The 15,473-nt window shown below is 50.8% G+C and overlaps 1 protein-coding gene across 1 annotated transcript in view; it reads left to right on the forward strand.

Annotated features, from left to right (window-relative positions):
* The first annotated feature begins 19 nt into the window (after window positions 1-19).
* The window catches only part of CLMN (calmin), a 130,993-nt gene continuing 115,539 nt past the window's right edge, over window positions 20-15,473 (forward strand). The window contains exon 1 of the mRNA XM_026455341.1: window positions 20-207. Within this exon, the coding sequence (XP_026311126.1) occupies window positions 126-207 (82 nt within the window). The 5' untranslated portion in view covers window positions 20-125. The remainder of the gene's footprint in view (window positions 208-15,473) is intronic.

A 15,473-nucleotide genomic window follows, 5' to 3' on the forward strand; every position in this document is an offset into this window, starting at 1 on the left:
GCGCCCGCCGCGGCTCCAGCTCCGCGGCGCCCTCGCCGGGTGCGTGCCGCTCGCGCGCCCGCCCGCCAGGCTCTCCGCGCCCGCCGCCCGCGCCGCGCTGGCCCGGGCCCTTCCGCCCGCGCTTCATGGCTGCACACGAGTGGGACTGGTTCCAACGCGAGGAGCTCATCGGGCAGATCAGCGACATCCGAGTGCAGAACCTGCAAGGTAACGCAGCCCAGGCTCGCCCCGGGAACGCCCGGCCGGGCGCTTGGGGAGCCCGGGGCGCAGCTCAGACACTTGGCAACTCCCCCGCGCCGCCCCCGCTCGCCGGCAGCTAGTTGTTCCTGTCACTTGCCTTGGGGTGGGAGGCTGGGGTTGGACGCCCGCCCCCAAGCCCCAGGGCGGCCAGCCCCGGCCAGATTTACAGTTGCCCAGGGGGTGGGGCGCTACACGTGTGTGCGTTGAGGGGAGAGGGCTCTCATTTTCTTTAGGGGGAGGTCACCACCCCCTCCAGCCACCGCTGCGAGTTTGGAGAAGTTTGTACGTGGGTTGTTGGGGGCGGTGGCCCAGGTCAGGGAGGGGAGGAGACAGTGCGACTCTGTGTGTGTGTGTGTGTGTGTGTGTGTGTGTGTATGTGTGAGTTCGCGCGAGTTCGCGCACTTCCTAAGTACCTTCGAGGCAAGGGGAATTGAATGGTGGGCGGCGCCTCAGGGGGGTGATTTGGGGAGAGGGTGCCAGGGGTGCGGATCGGATCGGCGGGGTCAGGCAAGCACCCAACTCCAGCGGCCTCTTTGCTTGGGGAGCTGCCTCTCCCCTGCAGGATCAGGACTCCAAATGGGGAGAGGGCGAGAGCCCCCCTACCCCCAACTCCGGCCCCGCCTGGGCACAGGACACTGGGACCAAGGCGTCTACCTGGGAGGTAGCTGAGAAGAGGTGAAAAAGAAACTCCAGTGGTGGAGACTGGCTGGGGGTGGCGGTGCCACACATGAAGTGTGTTTCTCTTTCAAAAGAATTTATTCAATGTGGAAACTTAGAAAGCACACAAATATTTGAAGGAAAAAAGTCACCCATAATTTCCCCCCCACAACCTACCTACCCAAAAGAGAACTATTCTTCATGGAGCTGTATCTCCAGCTTCTTCTTTTTTTTTTTAATGTGTGAACTTTGCAGAACTAGACAAAACACCACTTCTGGCCCTTCTTCACCCACATTGACCTGTGCAGGTGAAGTTTCTGTAAGCTGCTTCCCCTGCAGGCTTGGGTTTCTAGAGAGTTCAAGATTAGCAGTGGCTAGGAGCTGGGAGGCCTGGGCAGAGAGGCGATGGGGCTGGGGTGCCCTCCCCCAGCAAGGGCAGCGACTTTACTGTTGGAGGGCAGGGAGCCCCAGCCGCTGGGGGATGACCGAGCAGTCAAGTTTAAACATTACACCTGATTGAATGTTTCCTGGGAGCCTAGGTGGATCTGCCCCGTCCCTAGGTTGGGCAAGGACAGCGCTGGCAGAGGTGACCTCAAAAGGAGTGGGGAGCCTCCTGGGGTGGACACTGGAAACTGAGTTTGCTCTGTGCCCGTCTGATCTCTTCTGGCTGTGATTTGTGTTAAAGGAGGAGGCTTGGGCTGGGGTTGTTGAAAGTGATCTCTTTTGATAATAAGCCAAGTGCCTGGATCCTGTTGCCTGAGAAGAACTGACATCCTCTTTGGGAGTGGGCATTAGTGTCTACTGAGATGCGGTCTTATTTGGACTGTCAGGGTGTGTGTGTACCTATCTTTCTTAGGCAATCATTGAGTGTTTAATAAGCACATACTAACCAATGCTTGGTGTAACAAGTTCCTGCATTCCTCTAGGATTAGCTCCCGGTTTAGAGAAGATTGACTGTTGTGAAGAGATGCCCCGCAATATGAGCATTAGGTTACAACCAGAACAGTGGGAGAAGGTTTCACAGAATAGGGACAATTTGAGATGGGTCCTGGAGGTTGGGTAGGAGTTCACTGAGTAGGCTCCTCTCCCTCGGCTCCCAGTGAACTGTCCTCACTTTTAGGCAAATGCCAGTTACAACGTAAGCATCAACAGGCTTTGCCATTAAAAAAATAAACTTTTAAATTTATGTATATGTTTAAATGTGCACTTATTCTTAAGTTCAACAAAGCTTTATGTATGGGTACATCTATGTAACAACCACCCAAATCAAGGTATAGATTTCCAGTAACCTAGATGGTGGTTTCATCTTCTTTCCCAGCCAGTAACACTGCCCCGACCACCAAGGGAACTGAACTTGATCTTCATTACTGAAAATTAGTTTTGCCGCTAGAACCTGATATACAATTGGATCATACAGTGTGTACTCCGGCCTTTTTTGTTTTTCAGCATTGTGCTGGTGTCATTCTTCTGTGCTCCCGCCTGTGTCTGGACTTCCTTTTCTTGCTGAGTGCTATTCCATGGTATGGATGCACCACCGCTTGGTGATCCATTCACCTGTTGAGGGTCCTTTGGGTTGTGTGCGTTTTGGGGCTCTTATGAATGAATGAAGCTGTCCGTGTCTTTGGGGGGCATTAACACTGTAGAGTTACCGTGTCGGACTTTGTGCTTTGCTTAGCATTGCTGAGAAGAGGCTGGGAGTGGACTGGGGCAGGCGTCTGTCTTCTCTTGATTTTTCCCTTGGTTAGTCTCTTGACCGAATGCTTAATAGGCATTTTCTCTCTTTGCTCCTGTGGTACTCAGGAAGTCTCAGCCAAAGGGCCAAGTCCAGAAGGTGCTCCACGCCGAGCTTAGAGCATCTGCCATAACTGGCTGTCGGATGTCAGCTGGCCCCAGATGTGCCTGGATGATTGGCTTTGGGGGCCACCAGCAGGGGCCTTGTTCTTCTGAACTCAGTGCAGGGGATAGTCAAGTTAAGGGGGGCAGGAGGAGTCCAGGCAGAGGGGCTGCCATTGAAGCTGTGTGCCTGCTTACAGTAAGCACAGGTAGGCGCAGTTGTCGTGGCGATGGAAGGAGGGCTACCGTGGGATCTTACGGATCTGTAATCATAGGGATTGAGAAGGATTCCCGGCCTCCATCTGCAGGCAGCAGCTGCTGTCAGGGTCAGGCATTCCTGATTCTTTTCAGAAAGCTTTGACTGTCTTGGGGCCCTGGGATGGGGTGATCCTGGGGTCATTAATGAGGGGTAGCCCTGAGGTTACAGCCTCTGGGATATTGCATTTCAGGGAAGAACAGTTTCATAGTAGAGCTATATCTTTCCATATATCCATATGTTTAAGTTGACTTAGATGTACCTTGGCCTCTGCTCACTTGCTCATCCGAGGCTTTTATCTCTCACGCTGAACAGTGGGATTCTGAAATCCATGCAATATGATTGTGATGTCATAGATCATCCCCCAAAAAACATTGGAATGAAGATTTCCAGACCTGTCTTTGGAGGTCAGGGTGAGCTGGGCAGAGTGGTGGCCCCTCCCAAGAGGCCTGCCACTCACCTTCCTGTGTCTGAGCAGATGCGGTTCTCATGGATATGTTCACATGCGTAGCTCAAAAAGACCTTTGTCAAGGAGGAGCCCTCTGGGAGAGCATGGACACGTCCCTCTGGGCAGACTGCCTGTGCCACCCTCACAGGGTCTCTTGCAAGGAAACGGGGGTGGTCCAAGCTGTTGACCTTTTTGGAGAGGAGAAGATAGAATTGCAGGATGCTGGCAGCCTCTGCCAGGTGGGCCCCGCTTCCTTGGAGCCATGTGGGAAGGCAGGGACATATTTTCTAGAATTGACGTTAGAGGTGGTGAGTTAATAGGTCTGTGCCTGAGTTCCCTGCCTGGCTGTTGGCTACAAGGGCTCCAGTGTCCTTCCAAAGACAAGCTACTGGCTGCCCCCTCTCCCTGTTTGTCTGAACCTCGGGGTCCAGCTCAGTATTCCACCAGTTCTGGGGATCACTGTACTGTTGGACAAAAAGGGGTGTCAGGCCAGGATTTAAAGAAGACTCCATTCATGTGGGAAGCCTCCACCACCCAAGAAACCCACAGCCCTTCTCTGAGCAGTTTAGCACATGTGTGTCGAGCACGTAGCATCTTGCAGACATTGGGGAATGAAAGCTGGTTCTAGTCTCTGCCTTTCAGGAGCATGAAACTGTCATGGGCACCCAGCCAGACTGGAGCTTGAATTTTCTGATTCTAGCAGTGCAGAGGTCAGTCCTGCTTTGGGCCATCTCCTGTCGTTCTGGTACTTTTGGGGTTTGATGCTGTAATTCTTGACCTGGACTTTGAAGGCCAAGCAGAAACTTGACTGCGTAGGTTCTGGGTTGCATAGTGCAGAAGGGAGAGAAATTATTGGAATCTCCTCAAGGCAGGCTCAGAGGCAGGGCAGGGCCCGCGTTTTCAGAAGGATCAGCCCCGGCCCACGTGGCCCACTTTCTCCTTTTGTTCCACTGGCTCAGGCCCAGGCGCAGGTGTTCCTCATGCGAGCCTGGACTCCGCAGTGACTGACTTCTTTACTGCTTTCCACCCACCACCCGGCCACTCCAGCATGTTGTTGCTGAAGCCACCAGTAGGTTTTGTGACCTACAGCAGAGCTTCCCAACCCGTGAGCTAAGGGCGACACAGTGGGGGCCTGGGCAGCTCTTTGGTCCACCCCAGGAAAAATAGTAACATGGTCCCATGTCACCATGAGAAGAAGGCTGGGGCTGGGTTGCACTGGCTTACAGGATGAAGTCCAAGCCCCTTGACCGGCTGTTCAAGGTCACCTGTGGCCTGGCTCAGGATGCCGTGCCAACCTTCTCTCCCATAACTCCCCAACACTTCCTGCCCCCATAGCCTGCCCCTCCAGTTCCTTATCACCCCATCTTTACCTCCCTATCTCTAGACCCTCCTTTCACACAGCAGTGGAGCATGCAGCGGTGGGATGGGATGCTGCCATGGTCACTGTTATCCAGCAGCCAGAGAAGGGATGAAGCCAAGTGGGGACTGTTCCCATTCCCACCTCCGCCAGCTCTTAGAGGGCACAGCAAGTGCACTGAAGGTTTCTATATAAAAGCTCAAAGAAAACCAAATGCACAGGTTTCATGCCAGGGAACTGCCTGCCAGGGCACTACCCCTGGGGCTGTGTGCTTGGTTCTAAGGGATGAATCATCTTGTAGAAAGTGTCTTTCTGGCTGTGGCTGGGATCAGGCCACGGGCTTTGAGTTCATTCCTGATTACAGGCAGAAGGCCGTGTTCTAGTGCCGGCTCCATCCCTAGCTCATGGTGTGGATTTTTCTCGAGGGGCCTTTCCAGGTGGAGCATTGTGCAGCTGGGGAAGCCACAGCCAAGACTCAAGCCAGGGTCCTGGCTTTGTTGCGAACTTGCTGTGAGATTCTGAAAAATCTCTCTCCCTTGCTGTTCCTTAGTTTCCTCATTTGCAAAATGAGAGGGTTGGTTTATCTGGGGCTCAAATCCACCCATGGGAAGGTAGTCAGGGAGTGGTGGGCCTGGGCAGGTGCCCACCTAAAGCTGTCTGCATTCTATCCCCTGGCATGCATGAGTGATGGCTGCTGTGTGACTCTGGGCTCTAGTAAGCACTGCTGGCTGCATCCTAGATTCTTTTCACTGTGGAGTGCTGGAGATTCACTTCCACCAAGTGTCCCAGGTAGAAAATGCTGCACTTCATAAGCTTTGCTGTACAAGCACACATGGTAAATGATGTCCATTCTTGGCTTGCCCTTGGCTGTCAAGTTGATGTTACCTAGGGAGGTTTAGTGGCCAGCCGGCGATCAGGACGAACAAGGGGCTCCGGACTCCGCCCATGTATGTTTGTACCAAGGAACGAGAGTGTTCAGGGGCCAGGTCAAACAGAAGCCCATCTCGCAAATGGCTTTTCAGCAGGGAGAGGGAAGCCCTCAGTCCAGTTGGCAGGAGACCTAGGAAGAGGTTTCACCACTGAATCACGTGTCAGCAGCCACGACTTTGCATCAGAGCAGCCCAGAGCTGCCTGCTGGCCCTACAGCCTCATGAGAGAAGCGGCTGTCTTACCAGACCTACAGCTCTGGAGAAGCAACCCTTTGCCCAAGAGGCCCAGATTTCATCAACTGCCCTCCCTGACCTGTGGAACGCTCTGGCATTTAATTTTTCACTGGAATAGCTGAGGCTCTGGACAAAGTCCCTCTGCCCAACAAGCCGTAGATCACATCTGCCCTATGTCTGAGGGGAAGAGAGAAAAATAAAGTAATTGTCTTTTTGTGATTGAACCATTAAAAGTGAACTCCCCGTTCCCATGGAAACCTTTTTATAAATTTTTTTTTCTTTCTCCATGCCTCTTTTTTTTTTTTTTTTTTGTTTAAACAGTGGTAGATTGCGTTAGTCACAAAAGGAATTAGAGGCAGCATCAGAAATCATAAGTGCAGCATCAAAAAATCTTGGACTTTTTCTTTCTTTCTAGGTCTTCTTTTCCTACTTTCTATCAGAGTAGGGATTTGCAAATCATGGCCCACAGGCCAAATCTGGCCCGCAGCCTCTTTTTGTGAATAAAGTTTTATTGGCACAAAGCCCATTTATTTGCATATTGCCTATGGCTGCTTTTGCAGGACAAGGGAACAGTGAGTAGTTGAGGCAAAGAAGTACCCACAAAACCAAAACTATGTATCATCCAGCCCAGTGTAGAAAAAGAGGAAGATAGAAATGGAGAAAGTGTTAGTAAAATGCTCTCAGCAAAAGAAAAGGGGTATGTGTATGTGTGTTTTTTATTTTATTTTTTTGAGACAGAGTTTCACTCTTGTCACCCAGGCTGGAGTGCAATGGCACGGTCTTGACTCACTGCAACCTCCGCCTCTTGGGTTCAAGCAATTCGTCTGCTTCAGCATCTTGAGTAGCTGGGATTACAGGCATGTGCCACCATGCCCAGCTAATTTTTGTATTATTAGTAGAGACAGGGTTTCACCACGTCAGCCAGGCTGGTCTCGAACTCCTGACCTCAGGTGATCCACCCGCCTCGGCCTCCCAAAGTGCTTGGATTACAGGTGTGTCACTGCACCAGGCCGTGTATGTGTATTTTTTGTGTGTATCTGTGTGTGTGTGTGTGTGTGTGTGTGTGTGTGTGTGTGTCAGAGATGTTTTTGCTAAAGTCAGCTGCTCTGCCTTGGAACAGCAGCCCAGGATGAAAACCATCAAGATGCCCCCACATCCCAGAACTAAGGCGTTGTCTTGGAACTGCTGCCACGTGCCTCCCACACTTGCCTGGTCATTGTTATCCCACGTCTGATTCTATCCAGAAGAAAACCCCAACATCTGTGGTACAAGGGATCACTCTTCTTTCCAGCAGCAAGATGTGAATATAGTGGCCTAGGAGGCTGGAATCAGGTTGGTGGGGTGAGGCCGGAGTAGGAAATGTGTCCTTGTCAGCAAGTATCAGGCTGCTATGCAGAATACGGCAATCTGGAAGACTTCCTGTAGGAAGTTAGGAACTGTATTTTCTAAACCTAGACCCAGGGCACGTGACAAGTAGAAGACGCTTCTGGTGATGACAGCAGGAAATGCTTGTTGTGTGTGTGATAGCCCAACCTTCTCCAAAGGGTGCCTTTCTGCCTGGGGTGCATTTTGAACCTGCTTTAGAAATGGGCTTACCCACTTGAAGCCTGGTCGTTTGGTCAAATAACAGTTGTCGAGTCCTCCTGAAATTCTGGGAGCTGGGGATGGTGGGATGGGTGAATGGGACACACTAGGAGTTCTCAGTACACAGAGGACAGGGGTATAGTGAGGTTGAGATCAGCGTGCAGGAACTGTGGGGTCCTGCAGGAGTGTAGGGTGGGGAGGGAGGCCCAGTCCAGCCTTGAGGGGGATATTTGCACAGCTGGACTGCCCTGTAGGTTTCTCTGTAAGTTTGGTGGAGAACAGGATAGTGGCAACAGGCCTGAGCTGAGAGTGTACAGACCGGGGCTCTGGTCACGGGGCTGCCACCACCTGAGGCTTCCTGACAGAAGGCAGGAGAGTGGGACTCAGGGGAAGGAAGAGGCCCACGTGAGTCACAGACTGCCTACCCAGGAGGCCAGAGAACGTGGTGATGTCATGTCACAGTGGTTGCCTCTATGTTCTGTATCCCTGGGATGAAGAAGGTGGCAGAAGATGGGGCACAGAGGAGAATCTGTCCCATAAACCCACGGGGTAGGGGAGCTTGTGGTGGGGCCATGGGGTCAGGGCGAGTCCCACCGAGCTCCTCAGCGGGACGGAAGCCAGGGTTGGGTCAGGGCATGCAGGATGGTGCGTCCCAGGTGGGCCCATGCAGTTGACCTTCACCTTGTATTTCTGTCCCTCTTTTTATTTGGTTCCCGTGTGTTCTCCTGATTCTTGGAGATTGTGGTCCAGTGTCCCCAAAGCACAGAAAAAGCAAGGAGGATTTGGGGAATTTATAGAAGCCCTGGGGTCATTAAGATTTGGGGAATTTACAGAAGTCCTGGGGTCATTTTGGTGTCGACCAGAACTACTTTCAGCTCCTGCAGAGCTGCAGACCTCCGGTCTAACTGGAAGGACCCCAGGGCTCCGATGGTGGAGGCACGCCCCACCCCTGCTTTCCTCTCCTGGGGGGTTCTCCATGCAGCCAGGAGCCTTTGCGATATTTATATCCCTCTCCTTTTTAAAACTATTTTTAATCCTCTATGGTATGACATACTTAAAAGCAGTGTTCTGAGCCCTTCCAGCTGAGAACTGGGGCGGCGGGTGGGGAGGGGGCTCGGAGGTGACCTGCCAATCTGGTGGTGGAGGAACCTGAACCTTCAGATAGCACTGTTCACGCGCCCCTTCCCTTGCCTGCCATGTCCCGTCACTCCTGGCCCTGAATGTCTGTCACACTTGGGCCTTCCCATGTTTGCCTCCTTTGCACACATTCTCCTTGTTAATTGCCACGACCACTGTCTACCCTATCTCCAGTGCCCCTGTCCTGCTCCGGCCCTGCAACCTGAAGACGTTTCTCGCAGCCCGTCCATCTCTCCACCAGGGCTCTTTGCCCTCGGGCAGATGCACTGCTGTGTGCTCTGCCCCCATCTCTCCTGGCCTTCCTTGAAGGAACTGGGCCACAGCTGCACCCAGGTGTCTTCTGGGTTTGCGCATAGGCCACGCCCTTTCCCCTTTCCTTTGTCCACGCAGTGCTTTCTGCAGAGAATGACTGTGACATGCCCAGAACAGCCTCTTTGGGCCCTGTCTGTGCCCTCCTGGACAGAACTCACAGTCCTGGGGTGTGGACTCCCAGGGGCGTCACAAATGCCCTCTGAGCCCACCTCTGAGTGGAACCTTGAGTGGAGTGTGTGCATCTTTGTCCTGCCAGCCCCTAACATGGAGCAGGTCTTCAGAACCGTTATAGGCTGGACAGTGCCTCCCCCTGCGAGATGTCCACATCCTAATCCCCCAAAGGGGTGAATATGTCCTCTTCCTTGGTAAAAGGGACTTGGCAGATGTGATTAAGTGAAGGATCTTGAGATAAGGAGATTATCTTGGATTATCCAAGTGGACCCAACTAATTACAAGCCTCCTAAGAAGGAAGCAGGAGGGTCAGAGAGAGAGGGAGAGAGGAGATGTGATCATGGAAGCAGAGTTGAGAGCGGTGCTGCTGCAGGATGGGGCCAGGAGCCAAGGAATGCAGGGGCCTTGTGTTAGGCTGTTTTTGCATTGCTCTAAAAAATACCTGAGGCTGGGTAATTTATAAAGAAAAGAAGTTTAATTGGCTCACAGTTCTGCAGGCTGTTCAGGAAGTGTGGTGCTAGCATCTGCTTCTGGGGAGGCCTCAGGAAGCTTTCAATCATGGCAGAAGGGAAGGGAAGGGGAGCCAGCGCAGGGCCCACCTCCAACACTGTGGATCACATTTCAACCTGAGATTTGGAGGAGACACACACCCAAACCATATCAGGCCTCTACAAGCCAGAAGAGGGAACACCTGGATTCCCCTTTAGACTCTCCAGAAGGAACACAGCCTTGCCTATAACCTTGGTTTTAGCTGGTAAAACCCATTCAGACTTCTGACCTTCAGAACTAGAAGAGAATATATTTGTGTTGTTTTCAGCCACTAAGCGTATGGTACTCTGTCACAGCAGCCATAGGAATCTCATCCACAAATAAATAACAAATGGCTGTCAAGCCTTCTCCGCTTCCGTAGAATAGACACATTGGGGAGATATTTGCACAGCTGGACTGCCCTGTAGGTTTCTCTGCGAGTTTGGTGGAGACCAGGGTGGGGGCAGCAAGCTTTAGCTGAGAGTGCACAGACCAGGGCTGTGGTCACAGGGCTGCCACCACCTGGCTGGAGAACTCGGGGAGGCTTCCTGACAAAGGGCAGGAGTGGGCTTTAAGAGGAAGGGAGAGGCCAGCGTGAGCCAACGGACTCTTTACCCAGGAGACCAGAGAAGGTGGTGGCGTTGCGTCATGGTAGTCTCTCATCTAGGCCCTGTGGCCCTGGGACAAAGAGGGTGGCATCGTAGTGTCCTCTAGTTGCATACACTGTTGTGTGGATTCTGGGACTGGACATGTTCTGGCAGCAGTAACATCTCTGTTCTAATCCTTGTGTTCTTTTGGAGTGGAGATACATGAACCCTGGAAATGCCGTTACCCTAGAGCAAGCTGAGTCCTGGTTGTGTTGGGAAAGCAATCTTCTACTTGATGTGAAATATGTTTGTTTAGAAAACAAGAGAACATCATTAAAATACGGTTCTATAGACAGTTTCCAAGTTTTCGTTTTATTACATCACATATTGAAAGTCCCAGGCTAGACATGTAAGCTACGAGGGACTTCAATTGCCAAATAATGGGAAAAAAGTCCTAATCCTACCTCACTGTTTCAGTGCTGTTGAATGATGTCATCTGTGTTTCCAACCTCCCTGGCCTCCCTCTCCCTCCTTGGCTGAACACGGGATTAGCCCCACAATTTTCATGGCCCCAGTTCCACTGTTGTCTCGTGGTAGGTTTGTGAAACCAGTAATGATCATGGATAACCACACTTCCCATTTTTTTTCTTCTGTTTCTACTTATTTGTATAAAACAAGGATGAAATGCAATCAGACATTCCAGTAATATTCCAAATATATGGCTGTGCGGCTGAAAAAGCTCCCCCATGCATGCACACGGCTTCTTCCTTGTCAGATCACAATGGGGGAGTTGCAACCTGAGTTATAGAAGACAATCTGTGGTATTGTTGTTGTTGCAATATGTATAATATATAGTACATGCTGTATAAAAATCAATTAAGTCAGGGACTGTCTTTATTGGTTATAGGGTACTGATGTGATTATGCGGAGTGTGTGCGAGGAGGGGGTTGGTAGACTGGGGAGAGGTGACCACAGTGCAGATCCCTGTGCCACGTCCTTTGAAGAACTCTCATGGTGGGCATGATTATGAGCCCCAAGAACTAAGGCTGAGTGAGATTGTCACAGGTTCCAAGCCATTGCGTTAATAAGTGGTAGAACAAAGAATCAGAGGTAAGCCTGGGAAGGTGAAGTCAGGCAGGGGCTGGGTAGTAAGATGAGATTTGAATGTGGGGACATGGGGAGAGACTTGACCAGCATTAGATCAAGGACCAGGTGGTGCTAGAGAGGGCAATTGACTTACTTGGAGCCCAGAAAGAAAACTGCACCCCAGCTAAAGGATGTTGGGCAAGATGTCAACCAGCCTTGCTGCTGAGCCTTATCAGAGTCTGTTCAGTGGCCCAGCTGGTTCTGTTTAGAGTCATTTACACACCAGGTTTCTCGAACTAACAAAGTAAAGGCTGTCTTCTTGACTGAAGATTTCTGCCTGGTGATTCCCCGGCGTGGATCTCAAAAGAGTGGAGATAGGGATGCCATCTGAAGAAACTGAGGAGATGAAATTCTCATAACCTTGAATGATGGCAGAAGTGAGCAGAGGCAGCCATGGGAACCACCCTCTCATCCCATGTTGTGTTATGGCAATGGCCGATGATAAAGCAGAGCCATCTCCATTATGTCATTTAACGCTGATGTAAACTTCTAGGGCCCCTACTTCACAGATGCAGACTACAAGGTCAGAGGGGCTCAGTGGCTTTGCCCTGTCCTCAGCGAGTGAGCGGCAGACGTGAGGTTTCACAGCACACTGTGGTATCTCCAGGTATTTGCTGCAGCGCCCTAGACTCACCAGGCCTCTCTGGAGGCCGGTCTACAAAGGCTACTTACTTTCATGTACACAAGCGTGGAGCTCTCTCTTGGAGAGGTGGCCTGGCGTGTGAGCTTCACTGTGATCTAAAACAAACCAAACGTGTTATCTCCCAATTCAAAGCCAAGGGCCTTGGGTGCTGAAAGCAAGAAGTTGCCCTGGCAATGGCCTGTATTGAATTCCCAGGAGTACCGTGGTCGAGGGCCATGAAGTAGCATGTGATGGCTGACCCGTGGGAGACAGAGATGTCACAATGCCATGAGGTCAGTGAGGGGCTGCAAGTGGGCGAGGAAAGGAAGAGGAACAGCGGGAATCAGATAAGTGCTGTAGTCCTAGGTTGAGGCTGTGTAGGGTAGGCATTTCTACACTTGGATTTGTTGTTAGTGATGGTTTGCCCGGGTAGACCAGAAGCCCTGTTGGGTCAGGTGCTGGAGTCTGCCCTGGCCACCCCTGTGACCCAGGCTTAGAGAGTGCTCAGTTTATATTGTTGAATGCATGAATGTGGAATCAAAGGGGGAGTGTGGATGCTGGGTTTGGCAGAGCTGGGTTTGAGCCTGTTTTCAGTATTGACTGGCTGTGGGTAGCTGTGAGCCCGACCCTGTCTTTTTGGTGGAAAGGGATAATAACCCCAACTTCTCCTGGTTGCTAGAACATTCAGTGAGGTCACATGTCTTCATCAATGCCTGTTTCCCCATTCCCTTGCCTTTCCTTTAAGGTTTCTATGGAAAACAGTGACACCCCAGCCCCCTTCCCTGGAGGATATGGCTTGCATTGTTTTTTAAGCTGATGATTTTAGTATTTTCTTGCATGTCTCTAAATAACATGCATGTATTGCTTCATCTTGATTTTTTGGTTCTCAGCTCTGGTTTCTTTCTGTACAAGGTGAGGATGTAGGACTCCTCTTTACCTCCTTTAACCTCAAATCTGCCCCCTCTCTCAACTTCCTAATACGTTTTCATCATAATTTTGGTAAGATCAGTAATTGGGGTTAACAGTGTCAGTTGTAGGTCAGTACTCTTCAGAGCTTAGTTGTGTCGTTAATGATGGTCACTTTTCCTTAACCGATCTGCTTTTTGTTTTCTTTGGAATTAAATATTGTCTGCTGTTGCTGTTGGTGGTGGGGTATGGCTTGTTAATTCATCTGAAACTCTCTTACTATTCTAGATATCTCTTTAAGTTGTTTGGGTGCATCAGGTAAAGTGTCTCATTTATCTCTTCTCTTTTTTTGTTTGAGATGGAGTCTAGCTCTGTCGCCCAGGTGTGATCACTGTCTCTGTTCAGTGGTGTGATCTCGGCTCACTGCAACCTCCGCCTCTTGGGTTCAAGTGATTCTCCTGCCTCAGCCACCACTTCCCAAGTAGCTGGGATTACAGGCGTGCACCACCACACCCAGCTATTTTTTTTGTATTTTTAGCAGAGATGGGGTTTCACCGTGTAGGCCAGGCTGGTCTTGGACTCCTGACCTCAAGTAATCCGCCTGCCACCGCTTCCCAAAGTGTTGAGATTACAGGTATGAGCCAACATGCCTGGCTAGTTCTCTCTTCTTGAGCAAGTCTGGGGCCTCTGACTTTCTTCAGTCTGAACTTGTGCTGTCCTCCACACCTGGGGCCCAGCTGTCACCTGGACTGCCTGTCACTGTCACCTGTGGTCCCCCTCGCTTCTCTCCTGAGTCAGATCTCCTGCTTCGTGCCTTTCTCTGACGGCTTCACTCCTTGAATGCAGGAGCACATCCTTCCTGAGAGAGAGTGCCTGGGTGGTAGATTCTCTGAGAATTTGCACATGGGAAAATGAACTTATTCTCTATTTCTTGATTGCTACATTAGCTGGGCATCAAATTCCAGATTGGAAATGATTTTCCTTCGGCGTATTGAAGTGTTCCTGGCTCCACTGTCTGCCTGCTTCTAGGGTAGCTATAGAGAAGCATGAAGTCATCTCTGATCCTCTGTGTGCATCCTGCTTCGTGCTGTCTGGAAGCCCTCAGGAGCCTTGTTTTGTCCCCAGCAGCCTGAGACTTCAAGGTGACCTGCCTTGGTGCTGGTCTCTTTTCATCCATTATGCTGTGCCCTTAGTGAGACCTTTCTGGAAACTGTCCTTCAGTTCTGGGATATTTTATTGGACAATCCATTATGATTTCTGCTCCTTGGTTTTCTGACCTTCTGGAACTCCTCTTAATTGGATATCAGTCCTCATGGGCTGATCCTCCAATTCTCTTACTTTTTCTATTTTTTAATCCCTTTGCTTTTTGTTCTGCTTTCTGGGAGATTCCATCAATTTTACATTCCATATTTTAACCTATCACATTTTAATTTAATTTAATTTAATTTAATTTTTTTGAGATGGAGTCTGGCTCTGTGGCCCAGGCTGGAGTGCAGTGGCACGATTTCTTCTCACTGCACGCTCTGCCTCCCGGGTTCACGCCATTCTCCTGCCTCAGCCTCCCAAGTAGCTGGGACTACAGGTGCCCACCACCGCGCCTGGCTAATTTTTTGTATTTTTTTTTTTTTTTAGTAGAGATGGGGTTTCACCATGTTAGCCAGGATGGTCTTGATCTCCTGACCTCATGATCCACCCGCCTCGGCCTCCCAAAGTGCTGGGATTACAGGCGTGAGCCACTGTGCCCGGCCTATCTATCACATTTTTAATTTGCGAGAACTCTCTCTTATTCTTCAAAGAAACCTCTTGTTCACGACTTCAGTATCTTCTCTTACGCGCCGAGGATGGTCATGATGGACGGGGCTGGGGTGGAGCTTTGAGAGGTGGCTCACACAGCGCTCAGTGGCATGGAGCCAAATGGCTAGTTGGGAATCCTGGCTCTGCCACTTACCAGGTTTATGATTTTGGACAAGTTATTTAACCTATCTCTTTTTCAAAGGCCTCATCTGTACAGTGGGAAGAATAATACTGATGTCTGCTTTGGGAGCTGCGCTAATTGCATGAGTTACTAGAGGTGAAGGTCTTAGAGAGGGCCCGGCGCACACTGGATGTGATGGCCCTGTGCACCCCTTCTCTTGGCTTCGCTTGATCTGAAGCTTTCATGTTAGAGGCCTTCTTTCTTTAGCTACCTCATAGTCCTTGGTTGCTTTCTCCTATTTAAGAGTTGGGGACTAATAAGCATTCTGCAGGTTCTGAGCACATGGATGTGCTTCCTGACTGGAAGCTTCTCCTGTAGGTCCCTACTGGACTGTTTCATGGGGATCCCCATGCCAGTATCTTTAGGTCTTTCCTCCCGGGGTGCTTGGACTCCCCAAGGAAGGGTCTTACAATCTCCTATCTGGAGGGTCAAGACCAGGCTGCTGGGGGTGAGGAGTCAGGTGTTTGGGAGCTGCAAGAAGGAAGTGTGCTTGGGGGGCATTGGTCCTCTGTATGTAGTATGTATAAAATCACTTAATCTGCCTGTTGTAC

Source organism: Piliocolobus tephrosceles, chromosome 6 (genome assembly GCF_002776525.5).
Source record: "Piliocolobus tephrosceles isolate RC106 chromosome 6, ASM277652v3, whole genome shotgun sequence".
Taxonomy (NCBI): Eukaryota; Metazoa; Chordata; class Mammalia; order Primates; family Cercopithecidae; genus Piliocolobus; species Piliocolobus tephrosceles.